Source organism: Aspergillus foveolatus (assembly GCF_047715535.1).
Source record: "Aspergillus foveolatus strain CBS 279.81 unplaced genomic scaffold BDW70scaffold_62, whole genome shotgun sequence".
In the NCBI taxonomy this organism is placed as follows: domain Eukaryota; kingdom Fungi; phylum Ascomycota; class Eurotiomycetes; order Eurotiales; family Aspergillaceae; genus Aspergillus; species Aspergillus foveolatus.
Genome location: NW_027396126.1, coordinates 39,168 through 57,775, shown reverse-complemented (window position 1 = coordinate 57,775; position 18,608 = coordinate 39,168). Strand labels below are relative to the sequence as shown.

At 50.8% G+C, this 18,608-nt stretch overlaps 5 protein-coding genes across 5 annotated transcripts; 4 read left to right on the top strand and 1 right to left on the bottom strand.

Moving 5' to 3' along the window:
- Positions 1 to 51: 51 nt before the first annotated feature.
- On the top strand, positions 52 to 2,207 carry BDW70DRAFT_163094 (flavin-containing monooxygenase; the record flags this gene model as incomplete). Its single annotated transcript, XM_073741242.1, has 7 exons — positions 52 to 317; positions 371 to 384; positions 498 to 747; positions 820 to 888; positions 951 to 1,763; positions 1,833 to 2,005; positions 2,077 to 2,207. The coding sequence occupies 7 exons, from the start codon at positions 52 to 54 to the stop codon at positions 2,205 to 2,207; spliced, it is 1,716 nt and encodes a 571-aa protein (XP_073592707.1).
- Positions 2,208 to 4,705: 2,498 nt separating this feature from the next.
- On the top strand, positions 4,706 to 5,777 carry BDW70DRAFT_104939 (uncharacterized protein). The gene has a single exon (XM_073734377.1). The coding sequence runs from the start codon at positions 4,816 to 4,818 to the stop codon at positions 5,764 to 5,766; it is 951 nt and encodes a 316-aa protein (XP_073592706.1). The 5' UTR covers positions 4,706 to 4,815; the 3' UTR covers positions 5,767 to 5,777.
- A 3,186-nt stretch (positions 5,778 to 8,963) lies between these two features.
- On the top strand, positions 8,964 to 10,094 carry BDW70DRAFT_152935 (intradiol ring-cleavage dioxygenase; the record flags this gene model as incomplete). The annotated part of the gene is made up of 1 exon (XM_073739536.1): positions 8,964 to 10,094. One exon carries the CDS (start codon positions 8,964 to 8,966, stop codon positions 10,092 to 10,094), a length of 1,131 nt encoding a protein of 376 aa, XP_073592705.1.
- Positions 10,095 to 10,616: 522 nt separating this feature from the next.
- Positions 10,617 to 12,868, bottom strand: BDW70DRAFT_170929 (multicopper oxidase-domain-containing protein). Its single transcript, XM_073743064.1, has 2 exons — positions 11,541 to 12,868; positions 10,617 to 11,484 (listed from the first exon to the last, which is right to left on the bottom strand). Exons 1-2 carry the CDS (start codon positions 12,745 to 12,747, stop codon positions 10,685 to 10,687), a joined length of 2,007 nt encoding a protein of 668 aa, XP_073592704.1. The 5' UTR covers positions 12,748 to 12,868; the 3' UTR covers positions 10,617 to 10,684.
- Positions 12,869 to 13,991: 1,123 nt separating this feature from the next.
- Positions 13,992 to 15,163, top strand: BDW70DRAFT_142655 (uncharacterized protein). The gene is made up of 3 exons (XM_073737963.1): positions 13,992 to 14,332; positions 14,407 to 14,466; positions 14,535 to 15,163. The coding sequence occupies exons 1-3, from the start codon at positions 14,158 to 14,160 to the stop codon at positions 14,867 to 14,869; spliced, it is 570 nt and encodes a 189-aa protein (XP_073592703.1). The 5' UTR covers positions 13,992 to 14,157; the 3' UTR covers positions 14,870 to 15,163.
- The last annotated feature ends 3,445 nt before the right edge of the window (positions 15,164 to 18,608 follow it).

Below are 18,608 nucleotides of genomic sequence, written 5' to 3'. Positions count from 1 at the left end.
AACTCCATCATTCTAATCCTTCTTCCTTGTCTTATCGGTCATTGATACACGATGTCGTCAAATACCAATCCACCGCCTTCTAATGACAAACACAGCCTGGATGGTAATGGCAATGACTTTGCGATTGATGAGAGCGTCTTCGCATTCACCCCGCGCAGACTCCGCGTTGTGTGCGTCGGCGCCGGATTCTCAGGCCTGATAATGGCGTACAAGCTGAAACATGAGCGGCCACTCAGTTTTGTCGATTTTACTATCTATGAGAAGAATCCTGAAGTTGGAGGAACGTGGTATGAGAATGTTTACCCGGGAGTGGGATGGTAGGCGTTCCTCCACTACGGCATGGGATAAGTGCTGATAGATATGGATGCAGTGACATCCCCATTCGTACGTTCTCCCATTTCCTCTCTTTATTGTTATTCTTATCCTATATAATATATTTAATTATATTATTTTTTAAACATTTATGCACATACCTATCGCGTGGCTAATTGTGAAAGATAGCTACATCTTCTACTTCAACCCGAACCCCCACTGGTCGCAGTGCTACGCCAAGGGCCCTGAGATCCAGCAGTACATCCTGGGCACGGCAGAGAGGTACGGACTGAGGGAGAGGATTCAGTTTAAAACAAAAGTCATCAGCTCAATCTGGAACGAAGAGGAGGGCAAATGGGACCTGAGGTTGCAGCGTGGAAAGGAGGTGTTCGAGGATAAGGCTGACGTGCTGATTAATGGAAGCGGAGTGCTCAAGTAGGCTCCCCCAGTATTGATTGGCTTATTGTGCTAAGTATATGTGGATGAGATGAAGCTGACGAGTGAAAGTAAATGGACGTTTCCTGATATTGAAGGAATTGATACCTTCCAGGGGAAACTCGTCCATACAGCTAAGTGGTGAGTTTCTTATTCCCCGGTGCAACCCCCATCAAGAGCAAGCCTGATCAGAAAGGGAGCAGGGATCCTTCCTACGACTGGACAGACAAGAGAATCGCTGTCATTGGTAACGGATCGTCAGGTCTCCAAGTCGTCCCAGCGCTCCAGCCAAAAGCCAGCAAGATCGTCAACTACATCCGGCACCCAACCTGGATATCCGTCAACATAGCTGGCGACATCACAAAAGACCACAGAGGGACAAATTTCGCCTACACAGAAGAGGAGAAGAAGTTGTACCGCGAGAACCCTGAGGCATTCCTAGAGTACCGAAAGTATGTCGAGCGCAGCGTTAACAGTGTGTTTAAAATCATGCTCTCAGGCTCAGAGGAGAACAAATTCCTTTTCAATCACGTCAGCCAGGTGATGCGAGAGCGTCTTTCGAAGAGCCCGCATCTGATTGAGAAACTCATACCCGATTACGAGATCGGCTGTCGGAGACTCAGTCCGGGGGATGGGTACCTGGAGGCCATGCAGGCCGACAATGCGCGGTTCTGCTTCAATAGTATAGTTTGCATCACTCCGCAAGGAATCCGCACAGTGTCCGAGACTGGGACAGAGTCGGACGAAGAGTTCGACCTGATCGTTTGCGCAACAGGCTTTAACACCTCCTTCATCCCAGCCTGGACGCTCATCGGCCGAGACGGGCGCCGTCTCGATCACGAGTGGAAGGATATCCCCACAGCATATTTCTCGCTCTGTGCAGGAGGAATGCCAAATTATTTTGTGTTTGGGGGGCCGAATGCGCCAATAGGGCATGGATCTAATCCTCTAATAATGGCCTGGAATGCCGACTATATGCTCGATTGGATTGAGAAGATTGCAATGGAGGATATCAAGTACGTCTATCCTGGGTCTTTCCCTTGACTGTATAAGTGAGACTCGCCCAAGCTAACAGGACAATGCAGGTCTGTTGCCGTGAAAGACTCAATTGTCCACGCCTTCAACCGATACGCAGCAGAGAATCTAAAGCGTTGCGTGTGGTCCAAGGGGTGCACCGCCTGGTATAACAAGCAGAATGGTTCTGGAGAGGGAAATACCGTCACCGCATTGTATCCGGGGAGTGCTCTGCACTATAAAGGTGAGAGTGTCGCCGTTCTTGCTTTCCGTTCCTGAGAGTTGCTGGGGGTGATATACTGATCTGGTCGGTAGAATACATCAAGACCATCCGCGGCGAGCATTTTGATATCCGTTATAATACATCAAATCCGTTCCGGTTCCTGGGAAATGGAGAGCTGGAGATGGAGAGGAATGGCGGGGATACGGCTTATTACCTGCAGTGATAACAGAAATAAATGGACGCAGCGGGACCGGCTTGATAAAAGGGGCTATGAACAGTAGTAACAAATAAGCTTACTGGATTTGACGAGTGAGATATTGGTGATGGCGGGGCAGAGAGGAACTGTGATATCTTGTAACTCACAAGTTGGATCCACTGGGCTCTGTATAGACAATACTGAATGGTCAGAGTAGCTGCCAGAAGAAACTAGATATTGCTTCAAGGCGCTTACCGCATCTTCTAGCTTTCTTGTTAGCTTTGAGACTCCCCTGCCTGCACCAAGAACTATACGCACAGTTGTGGTTCGTATCACCAAACTATACGATAGAGAAGTCACATTTGCAACCTTCCAGACATTCAGGCGTATAGATGTTAGGAAACCCAACAACGAAACAGGAAGATACCCGTACAACATGACGGCGTCTGTTAGCGTCAGCATGTACATTTGAACCGTAAAATAGATTGGCAATATGCCGGTCCTTATCATTCCAAGAGAGAGGGCTGGAGATACGCACTCGAAGGAATATACACACTCCTGTCTTCAGTTCCTCCTGCCTGATCCTTAACCTAGTTATGACAACACGGGATACCGATTAAATTGCACGTAGGGTCTACAGTCCCCGTATTATTGCGTAGCCTAATCTGAGTAAAGCTTACCAGTAGAAGGGGAGAGAAACTGGTCTGTTCGAGCGGAGAGGACTAGTCCGCTATCGCAATTTTTATTATTATTATCTTTGGACAAGAATTCATTCCCATCAACAACGGTAGAAAGTTCATAGCAATGGAATTATAAGGGCTAGTTCTAGCCCTGGAGTATGACGAATATGGTAGGATAACAACAAGGATAGAATATATTGAAAACGGGTGAAGAGAAATAGGCAAGAAAGGCAGCAAGGTGGCGTCCTTGGTACCTAGGGTAGAGGACGGAGGTAGTTTAGTACATGCAGTAAGTAAGCATATCCAACGAAGAAGCAGGCTAGCTCTACAAAGTCGAGTCCTTCGAGTTGTACCCATAATCAGGGGTGCCTACAGGAACAAAGAGCATGAAACCAACATATCAGCCAGCCCGACAACGTAAAAAGATAGCTATAGCGTAAAGATATTTGTAGGGACCTACCGGCCTCTAAGCCTGCAATAATCGCAGTACGTATATTCTTGAGCCCAATTGTCACTAGAACATCCCAGGCACAATCAGAGCCGACACATATAATTAGCATGGAACAATCCAATCACCCCTTCCCCATTTTCTAGTACAGCCATAAATGCCACCAGGCCCCGCAGCGCCTGCAGGCACTGCTCGAACATAATCATGAGGAAATCTTTCGGGGCACTCAAGGCGACATCCTGCATGATGCTGTCGTCAGATTCGAGACCGGTACAACGAGCTCGGCAGCCAAGAAACGGAACAGCCGTTGTTTGACGCGCAACTGGATGAGTCACAGGTAAAGAGGTGCTTTTGTATTACTTGAAGGGACTACATCAGACGCTTGAGAGGAGTATGTCCAGTCTGAGCCCGGTAAGGGTGGCGTTGCTGATAGACAGAGTAGGTATCGATCTTGCTATGTATGAGGAACAGAGCGGCTGTGATTATCGTGCTGGTACAATGCTGGCTGGGTGGTTGCGTGTCATTGCTGATCAGACCAGCCGGTTCTGCTTGGTTGCGGATGAGATTTCTGAGGTGATGGGCTTGGAGGGCAAATTACCCTCGCAGCTATGGTGAGGAACTAAGACAATTACATCAAGCGGACTCAGATAAATAAGAGCGGTGTATGATCCTATGGTAATTTGCTATGGCTCTCTGAGTTAAAGATACCTGTACCTGGCGTGATTAAGTCACGAGCTGTTATATTGTCCAGGCCGTGATCTTCCCCAGACAAGCATGTCTAGATAGCCGCGATAGAAACCCAGATATTCACATATATCTCTAACCTGAGGTCTCGAAGAACAATTCTAGTCAACGATATTTGAAACCTAGGCCTTGAGATTGCCTGCTGCATTCCTAACTGCGGTTTACATTTGCCTGCATTCTTACCACCCCAGCTCTAAGGAGCATACTATAATCTTACGTGCAAAATAAGTATTTGCAAGGCTGATTGTTCCAAGCCAATAAGGCCTGAGGGATTGAAATCCCTCACTTTCTAAAGACATAATAAGTAATTATTTTCCTGTGAATCGTTCACCAATGCCGGAGTCAGTTCCCTTCCCAAGTATAGTAAAACCCTGTAAAATGCCCAGGCCTTTGAATGCGAGCCCATATACCGAATATGTGCCGAAAGCGTTTTGTAGATAATACATGACTGCATTTATACATTGTATTGTCCATATATGTCAATGGTACTACCCGCGACATCATAAAACCAAACAAACCTTTTCCGGAGAATTGCAGACTTGGATAAGTTCATATAACCAATAATAAGCCAGCTCTAAGCCTAATTCAGCTAGCAAGTTGTTATTCCGTGGAACCTCAGGATTCTCAGTACGCCTAACGAGCTGAACACGAGGGGCCATTTTCCCAACACTCTGCATTCTGCACACTCCACTTCACTTCTGCACACGCAAGGGTGTATTCCTCCTGTTAGTGTATATCTTATATTAATTCTAAACCAGTCAAAATGCTTCGCAAAAAAGAAGCATACACTAGCATAACCCCTATACCTCCCTCTGTCCCCCGTCAACTAGCGATCGACATCCTGCACAGCCACAGTGAGATCATCACCCTCAGCCCTCTCGTCCTCTCGCACCAACCCGTCAAAGCGCCCCGAAATGCTCCAGCTGAGGAGTACTACCTCACCTGGTACGAGATCACCGAGCGCGTGCAGTACGTCCCGGGGATGGGCAAGCTGGGCTCGGGGAAGATCAGTTTCAAGGGATGTTTCCACGATGAGCCCTGGGGATTAGTGACGCATGTATATGCACCACTGGGAATCGATCTGCGGCATCGGTATCGCATCGTAGACAGCACGGACGAGTCGGTGCTCAAGTCAGGTGCAGAAGAGAGCCCGCCAGCACCGGGCGAGGCCGGGAAGGGCCTTTACCTGTGCGTGGACACCGAGATGGAATGCAATATCACGCTCATGCCTCTGGTGAAGGGGCAGCAGAGGACCGCCCTAAAAGCGCTCATTGATCGATTTGTGAAGAAAGCGGAGCTTCTTGATTCTGGGGTCCTGCAGGCTGGCACGACGGAAGATGGGAAGTTGAGGACGTGGAATCCGGCTGACCGGAGCAGCTCGACGGCCATGATGCAACCGGCATCTTCGACTCCGCTGTATCCGGGTCCTGGTGAGATGTCGCCAAGGTCATCGTTGTATCAGGCGCCTTCGTCGCCGACGGGATATCCACAGCGGGGATCAGTATCATCCCAGGGAACAAACTTGCAGTATGGGCGGGAGAATCGGCGCAGCTTTGCTGTGGAACTACCAGCTGATACTCCTAATGAGCCAGTTTACCGGCCTTACCTACCTAAAGCTACGGCTGGCAAGTCTACGGAGCTGCCAGATAGCTCTTCGCGATTCCAGCCGGGGTATCCAGCCGAGCTACCAGCAGGGAAATTTAGGAATAGGTAGCAAGGGCTAGATATTGCTTATTAAGACCGCCAAACTGATAATATGTCTGAAGTTGGTGTAAGATTCTTTCAAATTGATCTTTTATAGTTGTTTAGTACGGTTTATGCCGATTAAGCATTGAATTCATGGTTATATCAACAGCCGCTGGAATATTCCCGAGCGTTAAGTCCCAAAGCCTCAAATTTCAAGTGCCGTTTGAACCCTACGACGATTGAATACGGACTTTTGCAGTGAGCTTGGAAATGGCAAGCAGATCACCAAACTTACCTGGCTGACCCTCGCAAAGCAGTGATATCTCACCCAGACAGAATCTTCTGCTACTCCAGCATAGCTAGTCTTTAGTGCAAACTCATAAATAGAGCCCCATACTATGATGGATCAAACTTGAAGCAGCTTGGGTTGGCACCAATCACCAGAACGGCTGTTTCGACAGATGCGACATGGGGCAGATATTTACAAACAAATTGCCCAAGCAAGATATTATATAGTTTAACCTCGGCATTAGCATGGACCTCGCCAATTCTCAAACAGTGAAGAGGAATTTCGCTTTGGTCTAAATCACTGAGTCAAAGGAACAGAACCAAATGTCTATTTCACCAGCATTGTAGGTTAACAATTGTTCAGTAGGATTTCTATCCCCTTGTTCGTAACGCCCTAGCGAAAGGGAAAACGATTCTGGTCCACATCCACTTCACTAACCAAGAGATATAGGAGCTCAGGTAAGTAGTATACACCTGAAATCAGTTGCGCAATTTCCACAGCAGGCAATTTCCTGAGGCAGGTTGATTGAGGGTGTAGAAAGAGCTCATTTTTGACAGTTCACTACGTATGCTGGGATAATGCGCCCAGGGCAATGCCTTGGTTGCTGTGAATCTTCGAAAAAGGATTGTTGTGCCATCTCACTAGCAAGTACATGCTCCCGATCAATTATCGCCATGCGAATCAGAAGGGTGATGATACAGTACCAAAGGTTCTACTGCACGACTTAATTTCTAACGAGATACTCTATGCAATACACAGAATCCACCGGGTAAGAGTTCGAATAAACTAAAAGGCGGTTTTACTGGGTTATCGCATGCAGAATTACAAATCTAGCTAGAGCTTATACAAGGTCCTAGGGTTAGAGATGCCGCAATTTGATTACAGGAAGACAATGTCGTGAAATAGTGGTATTACGCCAAATTACAATGCTGAAATTTAAAGAACTACTATATTACTTCTGATCAGAATGAGATCTGTTGAGTATTACAATAAGCTCCAGAAGGGGACTCTGCAGTTGCCCCAGTGTTAGGAGACCCTGGGCCAAAAAAACCCAGGTTGGAGGCCGTGACTGATTCGGAGGGCGGAAGCTATGGGATGTTGTCAGATCCATGGATATTCTTTAGTCTGGCATAGCTTATGCAGCGATGGACGCAGGGGATACGTGTCAAGTTAGGAATAAGTGGTCATTTGCGACTACAGCAACCGAGGCGATCTCGAAACCGTCTTCTGGACCTTGGGACTTTCCAGTCGCTTATGCCTAGCTCAGGAATGCTTTGATACCTCATCTCTCAAAGAGCTACAGTATCCTCGTTCAAGCTCTGCGGACCGGGTCGGCCGTCCATGTGGACTTGGGAATGACGGGAACTGGTCCTAGAAGTCCGCCACGGCGATAGGCGGATGCGGACACTCCTGGTGGTTTATCCTTCCATTCATGATAGCTGTTTGAAGCAGAAACGGGGAGGTAGGGTCCTGGCGTCGACCAACAAATGTCGCTATGTACAGAGTACACCCAAGCTAGGGCACTGGCTTCTAGACCCACGACGCGTTACCTTCACGTACAACAGAGGGAGAAGAAAAGATGCATTCGCGGGTTAAATCAGCCACCCCGTTGCCCCGCCGGAGGCGTAAGCCAGCTATTGACCCTGCCATTCTAGCCTTGGGTAACGACAACAAGTATCTATACATGGGTCCGTCCACGCCGCTGATGTGCAGGGAGTCGGGCCTTCTTCATGATCCTAATCTTGAAGACGGCTGACGTATACCGCACGACTAGCGGTTCACGGGCCGTGAAAGACCACTAAACATGAGGTATAGCTTATTATTCAAGGTAGCTGATTCGTTGACAGGGTGTGGATTGATAGTGCTGACCGCGGCGTCGTGCAGTGCCTGGACGGCGCCGGCGGATGCCACAGTCCACGGACCTCGTGCTGTCTAAGAGACCTTTATGTGACTAGCTCAGTAGTTCTGAAACGCGATGGATCACTCAATTTTGCCGACTCAGATTGGATGAGTCTACCTCCCCTGCGAATTTCCAAGGGCTGTGTGGGGATTGTGGGAGCTGTGGGGAGGCGTACCGTAGACGGGATGTCCAAGATATCTGCTCCCCATTATATGCAATTATAGACAATTATGGAAATAGGTCCCTCGACACACTGTGCTTGTGGTATACCTCTACAGCCGTGACATGGGCAATGGCCCTCCTGCGTTCTGATTGCCCACTACGTCTTATCCTGTTGGCCTGCGGAATAGAAGGAGGCCCAGGACACCGATTGTGGGTATTGCCCTAATATCACGTCAACGAATTCACCTACTTTATCCCAACTGTGGGACGTGCGCTAGCCCACTGCAAGCGCCAGCGTCTGACAGACGCCATCCGTGACCCAATTCCCATAATCTACTGGCTCTTCTATAAACCAGTCCCCTTACTGGCCCGTTTTCAGGGAACCAGCGCCGATCCCTGCCGAACTCCGTGATAATCAGGAAAGGAGTGAGATCCGCAGGGCTGCAGACCGGGTCTTCAGGCGACTTAGACAGACAGCATTCGTCAGCAACTGACGTCTCCTACACGCTTAAAGTCTGGGCAGTCTTCTCCTCGATAGCTTGCGCCGTATTGGCTTCTCTTGGTGTGTTGACCGTCCACTAGCTGAAGCAATGGGCTGGTAATGGCGGCAAGGGACCTTGACCTTCTCTTGTCCAGACGGATCGATATTTTGACGGAATGAATTACGATTCGTGAGCGGACGGGCTCCGGCGGGGTGAAAAAGACGACGTCGACGGTGATGCCGGCCTCGAGTTGAAGGACCTGTTACGAGACGGGGGATATAAATACGGCTCCAGTAGGCGTGTGTTTCTCTCTCTGCCTTGAGCAAGCGCACTTCCCTTTCTCTCTTCATCAGCCCTCCAAGGATTTTGGCTCCTCTTTTCTGTGGGCAAATATGCATCTCAGGAATCTTCTTCAGTTGACGCTTCTCCCTGTCCTGGTGGCGTCTCATCCAGGCCACGAGGAGAAGCTTGCCACACGAGAGCTGCTCAACTACAAATCGCACCTTCGCCGCAGCCTGGGCGCCTGCGCCCGCTCTTTTGAAGAGAGCGGCCTCAGCGCGCGTGCAGTCTCCCGGCGCGCCCAGCTTGCCAACGCCTACCGCAAGCACCGGCTGACCGCGCGCGACACCTCAGACGTGCTGAGCACTTCTCACCTCTCGAACGAGTCCTACACGCTGTCCACCCCCGAGACTGAGATCTTCAGCGCCGACAGCACCTGCACCCTGAACCCGGAAGGCGAGACCGGTCCTTTCTGGGTCAGCGGCGAGCTGGTGAGGACCGACATTCTGGAAGACGAGCCCGGCGTCCCAGTCGTGATCGAGTACCAGTTCGTGGACGTAAGCACCTGCCAGCCCATCGCGGATCTCTACGCCGATACCTGGAGCTGCAATGCGACGGGCGTGTACTCGGGGGTCTCCGGTAACAACGGCAATGCCGACGACGAGACGATCCTGCAAAAGACCTTCCTCCGCGGCGTCGGCAAGACCGACGAAGAGGGTGTTGTCACCTTCAAGACCCTCTTCCCGGGCCACTACTCTGGCCGCACGACGCACCACCACATCATTGCACACCTGAATGCCACGCTTCTTCCCAATAACACCCTCACTGGTGGCTCGGTGCCGCATATTGGGCAGCTTTTCTGGGACCAGGATCTTATCTACGCGGTGGAGGCGACGGAGCCGTACAATACTAATACGGTGGCTATTACGACTAACGAAGAGGATCGGGTCTTTAGCGACGAAACGAGCGGGACGACCTCCGATCCGGTCTTCAATTATGTCTACCTCGGCGACAGTCTCGAGGACGGTCTGCTTGGATGGGTGACTGTTGCTGTGGATCTGTCTGCTGAGTACTCGCCTGCCTACAGCTTTGTCTGGACTGAGAGCGGCAGCGAGGCTGTCTCCGGACACAGCGATGACAACGTGAACGGCGGCGGTGCTGGTGGCCCTGGGGAGTCTGGAGCGCCTGGTGGTGAGCCCACGGGTGTTCCTACTGGCGCGCCTACTGGTGGTGCTGGATTCTGAATCTATGACTGGGAGAACATGGATTACTCTCTGCTACTGTCGCTACCGTGTTTGTGGATCTATGCCGTGTTAGGCTTCTGATCCTGTCTTCTGTCTCTGCTTCGTGTATACCGTCTACGGGCAAAGTATGTACTTAGTGCCTTTTATCTTCATTTGTGTCCTTGATCGATAAGCCCAGATATTAAGGATGGTCAACGACTTTATATGCAATACGAACTTGTTGACTTCGTTGTCTAAGCTTGCAGATTCAATGGGTGCCACCTCTGAGTATAGGTGCAAAGGGATGGTCAAAGGGTGTCCGTCTATAAGTAACATGACTAATAGATTTCCCCAGCCTGGGAAGACTACTAACTATGGATGCAAGATGATGCTATTGACCTAGCAGATATTACAGCAAGCTTGATCATAACTTTGCGCCGGTGCAGGCCACGGAGACCCTGCATCTAAATATGCTGTCTAGGAAACCATGAAGACACCAAAATGTGGTCAAACATATACACTATATATTATCCAACACCATTAATACAACTCAATATACCTCCTGTATCATAATCCTGAACCATTTTTCCATATCCAAAAATGCAAGAACGCTAGACACCCGAATCATACTGCTCAATCCCATACTCCTCATCATACCCATTCCACGTATTACACGCATTCACGACAAAATCTCTATCGACATTCTCCCGAATCTCATCGATTCGCTCTACAAACTGTAGTGCAAACCCTTCCGTCGTATGCCAGCCAATATGGCAATGCATCAGCCATGCGCCTGGGTTATCCGTCTCCCATGCCATGACTAGGTACCCGTTCCCCGGGAGAACGGCGGTATCCCGTCGTGGGGGATTAGATGTCTGATACTTTCCGTCCCAGGGATTTGTTCCCTGCGCAAGGATGAAGAAGTCGTGCCCGTGTAGGTGGATGGGATGGGAGACGGGGATTGTTGTGTTCACGATCATGTAGACCCATTCGTTCGCGTTCGGGAGCTCGATCACGGCGGAGGAGTTCTCAAAGGAATCGTCGCCATTGAGAATCTGCAGCAGCGTCGGGTCTTCCCAGTAGACCTGCATTGTGGTGGAATTCAAGAACCAGCGGAAGAAGTGGTCTTCATTGAAGGAGACGCTGGCGAGGGCGTTATTCTGATAGTCTGGCGGTTGCACGTCTCGAGCTACGTGCGGAACTAGACTGGCCATAGGCTCGTCCATGCAGCTGTCTTCAAAGGGGAAGGGCTCGGTTATTGGTGTGGACGGCCTATTGCCGTAGTAAAAGATGCCGCGGATGTTGCCCGGGTCTTCGATATCGGAGCAGGATTGCTGGGGGATCGAACGTAACCAGAAACTGTCGGCTTTTGAGCGTTGGTTGGCAGTAACGATGACATCGTAGCGCTGGCCTGCGATCGTCTATTAATATACATTCTCCTCTTGGGCAGTGGAGGTCAGGGGCTACCCATGGCAAGACTAACAGCCGTCGTCTTATACGGCTTGACCGGCACCAGATCCATTGCGATGACGGTTAGTTCATGGTCGTCAATCATGAACTTGTAGTGCGTGTCAATGGCGCCGTTGATCAAGCGCAGACGATATGAGGTCCCCTTTTCAACCTTCATGTTAAACCGCTCGCCCGTCTCTTTTTGGCCTTTGGCCTGGTACCCAGAGGAAGCAGAGCCGTAGACGCCCGTGCCGTTGATCAGCGAGTTGTTGAGCAGCGGAGGGCCCACGGTCTGCGCGTACCAAAAGAGCTCCTCGAATGTTTGGTGCGTCCAGTCGTTGAGAAAGATCGTGCCCGCGTCGACGTCGTAGTTCTCTGTTGCTGGGCCGTTGATGATGATAGGCCCAACCACACCATCCCACGCTTGCAGACTGATGTGTGAATGGTACCAAGTCGTCCCGTACTGTTGGGCGCGCCAGCGGTACGTGTATTCGTGGTCTGGGGTGATGGGGCACTGTGTGATCGAGACAACACCATCGTGCTCGTTTGTGTTGAGCTGTCGGATCCCATGCCAATGGATTGTGGACCCATTGAGGGTCTCATGTAGGTTGTTCTTTATATGGACGACGACTTCGTCGCCCCAGTCTGCGAAAATCGTTGGACCGGGGATCGTCCCATTCACGGCGACTGCTGACCGGGAGATCCCGTCGGGAGATACGGTAATCTCGTCTAGCTCCAGCCAGTACTCTCGCACTACTCCCGTGTCTGGAGTGATGTCGTGGTAGTTTGTATCGATGGAGTAGTCGCACCATTCTCTGCGGGTGTCCGGGGTGTTTCCCGCGCAGGGAGTTTCGGTTGCTGTGACGGTGGGAGTGGAAGTTGTACTTGTGCTTGTCCTGGTCCTTGTGGTTGAGCTAGTTCTTGTTCTCGTTCTAGTCTTCGTAGATGTTGGCCGGGTGGATGTTGTCCTTGTCTGAGTAAACGAGGTCGAGGTTGGCCGAGGACGCCCACCACCGCCACGCCCACCACCTCCACCTGCTACCGAAGGAGTAGAGTCAGAGGCAGAGGCAGACGAAGCGCCTTCCTCTTGCCTCCGCTTCAGAGGCGAGACATCGGTCCCAAAGAGTAACGAGCGTTCCTCGGGCTGGAAGTCGTGCTCAAAGACCCAGGAGGCAGAGGCACAAAGTGCATATAAGAAGAGAAGAAAAGAAGAACGCAGCATCATGTAGCGATTGAACACGACAGCTGTCTTATAAAGAAGATACAATTAAGCCATAGAAAGAAGAAACCAGGTTGTAGAAATTACAGTGCGTCTGATGGTCCAGCGCACCAGCCTTATACCTCAGCCTCCAGCCGACGAGAGCCGAAAGCCCTTATTCCTGGCTGAGCATGTCTCTCGCTAGATCAAGATATTGTCTCGACAAGATATTCCATTTTCAGAAACAAATGCGCCCGGACCGGACTGCTACATGTCTAGCGTCCAGCTTCCGGTCTAGAGTAAGACAGGACATACCACACGATCAGCACCGTACCCCATTATTCGGACGCAGCATGGTCTGCCTTGCATAGCATCCACCAGGCTCACCGACCGCTCACCCTGTCCCTGCCTAGGACATTTAATTCTCTATCCGTCTAGGGCCGTATCGACCAGTCACAGAGAGAGCAGTTCACAGCCCGGCTCGCCCGGGAGACCGATATAGAAGCATTACAGTATCAGCCGGCTGCCGGAATCAGCCCTAGCCCTGCTGGCCTTGGCCCATGGCCATACCGTCAGTCATCGGACCGGCTACATGGCATGACATGACATTGCATGGCGGACATGGATTGTCGATAAGGTGGAGCTAGCTGCAGCACCAGATTAGGTATACGAGTTCCAATCAAGATAGGGTTCGCTGATCCTTCGTCCATCTGGCCGTGGGGCTGAAAATAGTTTGGCGAACTGACCAAGTAGATTCGGTGTATACAAGTTCGATTCTATTGGCAATTACCTAAGGCTATTGCTGTTGGAACTGGTTTACTTTTAGTCTGCTCGTGCCATGCGATGCGTGTCTCACTCGCTGGGTCCATAGGCGCATAGGGCACACGCCAGCTCGCGGTGACTTTCAGCGCCTACTGGGTTTGGTTTGGCTTGCAGATGGTTGCTATTTAGAACTTCGCGTGGCTCATCGACGGCATTGCTGGACGCAAGCGGCCATTGGTCACGTCTTAGAACGGGCAAACAGAGCACTGTCTTGTCTCGTGTTGTAAGGCCAGAATATTGGGGAAGAAGGCGCTTAGACAAGACTGGATGATGTACTTCCAACCCTGCGTAGCAGCCAGACTGCAAGGATGAACAAGACGATGAAAGTGCCCTGGCACGACTCGGTTGGACAGGGAGATTGGGGTTTCTTGGACCTGGCATTGTAACCAGGATGATTCGTAACCGACTCTCCTACACTCCTGCTGCCTAGACTCTGAACAGGCCGGGCGCCTGGGTCAAAATTAGGTCTGTGGCAATGCTCATATACGCATCGTAGTCCGATCTCCAGTACGGCTGCCTGTCTGTCTCTCCTTTGCAACTCCATAAACTTCCATCTCGAACACTCATTGTGGACACTCGTTGATTTCGCCCCAAAACAAATAAGAGACGAGGGCTATGCTAATGCTGAGAATGCTCTCCCGCGCTCTCTTTTTCGCAGCTGTCTGCGTCTCTGTGGCCGGGGCTTCCGCATACCCCATCGACGACCGTCAGGAACCCAATACGTCGGACGCCTTCAGTCTCTACGCTTACGGTGATGGAATCAGTGGGTTGCCGGTCTTCTATGCTGACGGTATCTGCCTCCCTTCCCGCGTTCTATCTGAGTGGTCCAGTGTAGGGACCCCTACTGACAGTACTGTCCCCCAGGCAAAGCCCAAGTCGGCGATCCCAAACTCTCCACAGCAAAAGTAACAGTGGAGATCTACTGTAAGCCCTTCGTCTCTTTAACTGGACCCTTGTCGACTCCCATCGACCACTCTAACGGCAATCAAAAGTTACAGTTGCGTCTGCTTCTCCCAACACGTGGATCGCGCACCCGAAGAAAAAGGAGGCCGCATCGTTCACCTCCGTTGTCCTGACACTCCCCTCCGGCGGCTCGGCCGCAGGCGACGTCGTCTTCAAACCCAAGACCTCACAGCTGGTGGAGTCCGACACGGCGAGCGTGTTCAGTGTCTACGGAAACTATGTTCTAATCAACACGGCCGGTGCGAACTTTTACGCCGAGAAGACCGATATCGACGGTGTCTGGGATCTGGTCTGGAGTGATTCGGGGTCTGGCTATGTGGCTATCACGTTGAGGACGATTGCACCGAGTACGGAGTCTATCTGAGTCGGTTGAGGGGGGTTGGAGTGCCGTTGGTGGAGGGGAAATTGGTGGATGAGGGGTAAATGCTGGTAGACGAGTCGGTGAATGAGATTGCTATAGACCAGATAGGCAATAAGCTCTCCCAGTTGGAGTAGTTAGGTTGGATAGGATGGAGTAGGGTAGGCTAGGCTAAAGATGCGAGGCAATCAGCATGACATATTGATTCAATATCGATATTTTCTCCGCAGTTCCCCCGGCCCCCACCAATATCTCTCACGACACCAAGTCGCATAGCCCAGACTCACCTGCTGGGATGACCGGCGGGCATGGCCATGAGGCTGTCCAGCCAGCCCAGACTAGCCCAGCCCGGGACGCCCCGGCCAGCACAGACCGGTTAGGGCACCACCATGCCATGCATGAGATCCATGAGACTAGCCAATGCCCGACCACCGATTACCGACAGCACGGTACTTGCAGAGAGTCTCTCAAGCCGGACTCCGCGGGCGATTCGTCGAGACTTTCCACCTGGTTTCGGGCAAAGTGATACGTCGTTTTGGTTTCCCAATCTGACTCTTACCCCCCCCTCTGTCGGCCACTTGCTAGGCCAACACCGAGTCACTTCCAACGCAACAGGGCTGTCACGAGCGCAGCAGAGACATGCAAGCCAGCCGCAGCGGTGTCACGATGGCTCAGGGTAAAGAGTGAGACAAGCAAAGATAAGGCGCTCCAAGCTTATCGTAAGAATCGTGATCTCCGAATTTCCTGCTCGACAAGGTTGTATCGCTACGTCAGCGGTCTCAGACTATTCCGATCCCACTAGTAGAGAGGATCTACTGGGCCTAACCGAGTTCACGGCAGTTGAATTGCTGATCAAGTTTCAGCCGCGCCTGAGACTGCCAATCCCGATCTCGGATTTACCGCTACTGTCGACGAATCGAGTGTCTCCACGATCTTGACAGGAAGCTCAGACCTTCATGGGCTCCTTCGACATGCAACTGGATCCTTCAGAAGCTCGTATCGCGTGGCGATGCAAACCCTTTCTATTCATAGGCTCAGGCCAACTTCCAAGCATCCCCTCTGAGGACGATGCAGCTCAGCCGCCTTAAACAGCAACTCTCACCGTCTCGTTATCTCTCGGAACAATATCACTATGACACGTATCGAACTCCTGGAGCTGGTTTCCTGATAGAGACTCGGAAACCCCATGCTCATGACTTAATGCTCGGGTCCCCAGTCGCCATGCCAGCCAGTCGGCACCAGTACCACGAAGAAACTAGAACAGCGGGCCCGATTCGCTATCTATAGCATTCTGCGTGACTGTCGGGTCCCACCGAACCCTCCTCGCCGGATCCAACGGAGACGTATTATCGTCCTGCTCGTTTCTTTGTATGTACTCGTCGAAAATGTGATCGGAGCCAGTCCGTCACGATATCCCAAGTTCTGGTTTGAGGCAAGCAGAGGATGTACGCGCAGAGCTGGTGGCGTATTGCCCCGCCAGATGAATTGCCATTTGCGTATGCAGACACAGATGTAAATGTGGGATAGCCAAGTCTCTGCACAGCCTCAGTTCCTACGACCGCCGTAACTATGCATGACCATTAGGATGCGGTAGCCGCTGGTTGTGAGCGACGAGACGAGGATACGGACCAGCTTGATGTCATTGTTCAGGCAGGTTGGGGAAGGGGCACTGCACGGTGAAGCCATGAGTATGCAGAGCCGTCATCATAGCGGGCGTAGTTGGCGGGGTGCACCCGTTGCCGTAGCGAAAACGGTGGGAAGCGAGATGTTTGGTGGTTGTTTAGGGCCGCTTTTGGTCAAGATACCGCTTGTAAAGCGTAATAATATATAGAATCCATGATATTGTTCTGTGGCCTAGGTGAGCTGCGAGAGAGCCCAGTCGTGCGCGAAGGTGATGGTCGTGGTTGTCTGAAAGTGGGCAGAGAGATCTAGCCCACTTATGGGATGCCAATCATGGATGGCATCCGGACTCGTGCGAATGGTGAACGGTGCAGTCTTCGAAGATAAGGCTTAAGGCTGACCCTAAGAGCTCTGGTCATGCCACCCTCAGCCCTAAGTACAGGGCTGATACTCACAAGCTCCTGAAAAGATGGTTGTTGGCAATCCTCCAGCTAGGATAAGAGGTTATGTGAGATGAACAAACAGGCGAAATCGGAATGTCTATCCTAGATCTTAGTCGGCAATGCTATTTTTTAAATATGTAAATCCTTTTTACCGACTCTGTACGTACATTGGATATACCCGACGTATCCGAGCTGACTCAGAGGTCATTGGATACTCAGTCTGCAGTTTATATTCGAAGATATATATGAATATCAAGGCTAGAATATACATGAGCTGATACTATAGACAGTCAAGGGCCGCCAACACTGAGCCGGCTACGGATTCAGTGTGTTTACTTGTCTACATATCCGTGTTGGCGTTCCCTAGGCCTGTTTGTATTATGTCTTAGGAACCGACCATGCAGCTAGAGAGGCGGATGAAACGGCAAATAGCTTCCATCTTGATGAGTCTGCGCGTTTAGCTGGCTGGTGGACGGGATAGTGCCCTTCATTACTTGCACATTGCTGGTCGTTTGGTGTTATCATGATTCTATATAGCGGAGAAGATCTGCTGCTATTTCCTGACCGGGACTAAATTGGCGGTGGTATCACGTTCCCCATCGTTCTACCCTACGTTTGTGGAGCGCTATGCGGCAATTGGCATAGGTAAACCACCTAGACGTTGGCTTCAGAGCTCCAATCCATGCTGAGACAACCATACTGTTGCTGTTCTCTATAGCCATGTGCCTAGGATTTATCAAAGGCAAGGCGACCCATCGTCCTCGTTACTGTTATTTGCACCATTTGAGCCAAATAAATCGGGTCTGAGCAGAGAATCACTAGCTGCAGGCGGTCGTTTCATGCTTGACACTCCTGACCACTAGGTCAGGACAGGGGCCAGCCATACACGAGAGTTCTAGACTTTCCAAGCTCAATCTCGGTATACTCTTAGTCCTTTGCGCGCATTTACGGCGAGTGGGGATACGCATGTTCGATATCACAACTTAGACAGTGTCTCGGTAGTTCTTCATTACCTGGTGATAGGTAAGTCAATTTTTCCTTGTGCATTACTTGACCGAAGCTAAAGTATACTAAGCAGACACCGCATGGGCGCAATTTTACTTCTCTGCGATGGCACACAAAATGTCTCACTTGCCCAGAGTCTAGAAGAGGCCGTCCAGTCGGCAGAACCCGTCTACAAGAATTATTTCAGTAATATTGACGAGATTCAGATTGCTATATTCTTTTCATTGCACTGTGGGACTCTCGAGGGCCTCTCACACTATAGACGAATCCCGATCTAGCGGAAAAGCGCAAGACGCGAGACCAGGCTTAGCCGAGGGTATTGTCTTGAGTAATGTAGACATAGGTCGCCCAAAAGAAAGATAATGACATGTTCGCGCCTTTCCCAGATATTGACATGCATGGCCCAAATTTCTCGGAAGCAAAGTCGCTGGCGGCCCAAGGGGCTAGGCGTGTCAAGACGGCTTAGATGATGGTCTGGAACGCTCCTACTCTCGCGGATGCGACCTGGTTTGAAAAATTTATAGACTATACGAAGATTTATTCCGGTTCTCCCGAAGCTGAGCGACTATAGCCCGGGACTGGTATAATTGATAATTGAAGGTTTAGATAGAACACTAATAACAGAAGATCACTATAGAATCCAATATAGTCATACCCAATAGATTGTATAGCACTTT

Bases quoted from the DNA above. Each gene is read 5' to 3' on its own strand.
- BDW70DRAFT_142655 (XM_073737963.1), top strand. From the start codon at position 14,158: ATGCTAATGCTGAGAATGCTCTCCCGCGCTCTCTTTTTCGCAGCTGTC. The intron at 14,333-14,406 runs GTATCTGCCTCC...ACTGTCCCCCAG, and splicing joins GCCGGTCTTCTATGCTGACG to GCAAAGCCCAAGTCGGCGAT. The intron at 14,467-14,534 runs GTAAGCCCTTCG...GGCAATCAAAAG, and splicing joins AGTAACAGTGGAGATCTACT to TTACAGTTGCGTCTGCTTCT.
- BDW70DRAFT_170929 (XM_073743064.1), bottom strand. From the start codon at position 12,747: ATGATGCTGCGTTCTTCTTTTCTTCTCTTCTTATATGCACTTTGTGCC. The intron at 11,485-11,540 runs GTAGCCCCTGAC...AGACGATCGCAG, and splicing joins GGCTGTTAGTCTTGCCATGG to GCCAGCGCTACGATGTCATC.
- BDW70DRAFT_104939 (XM_073734377.1), top strand. From the start codon at position 4,816: ATGCTTCGCAAAAAAGAAGCATACACTAGCATAACCCCTATACCTCCC.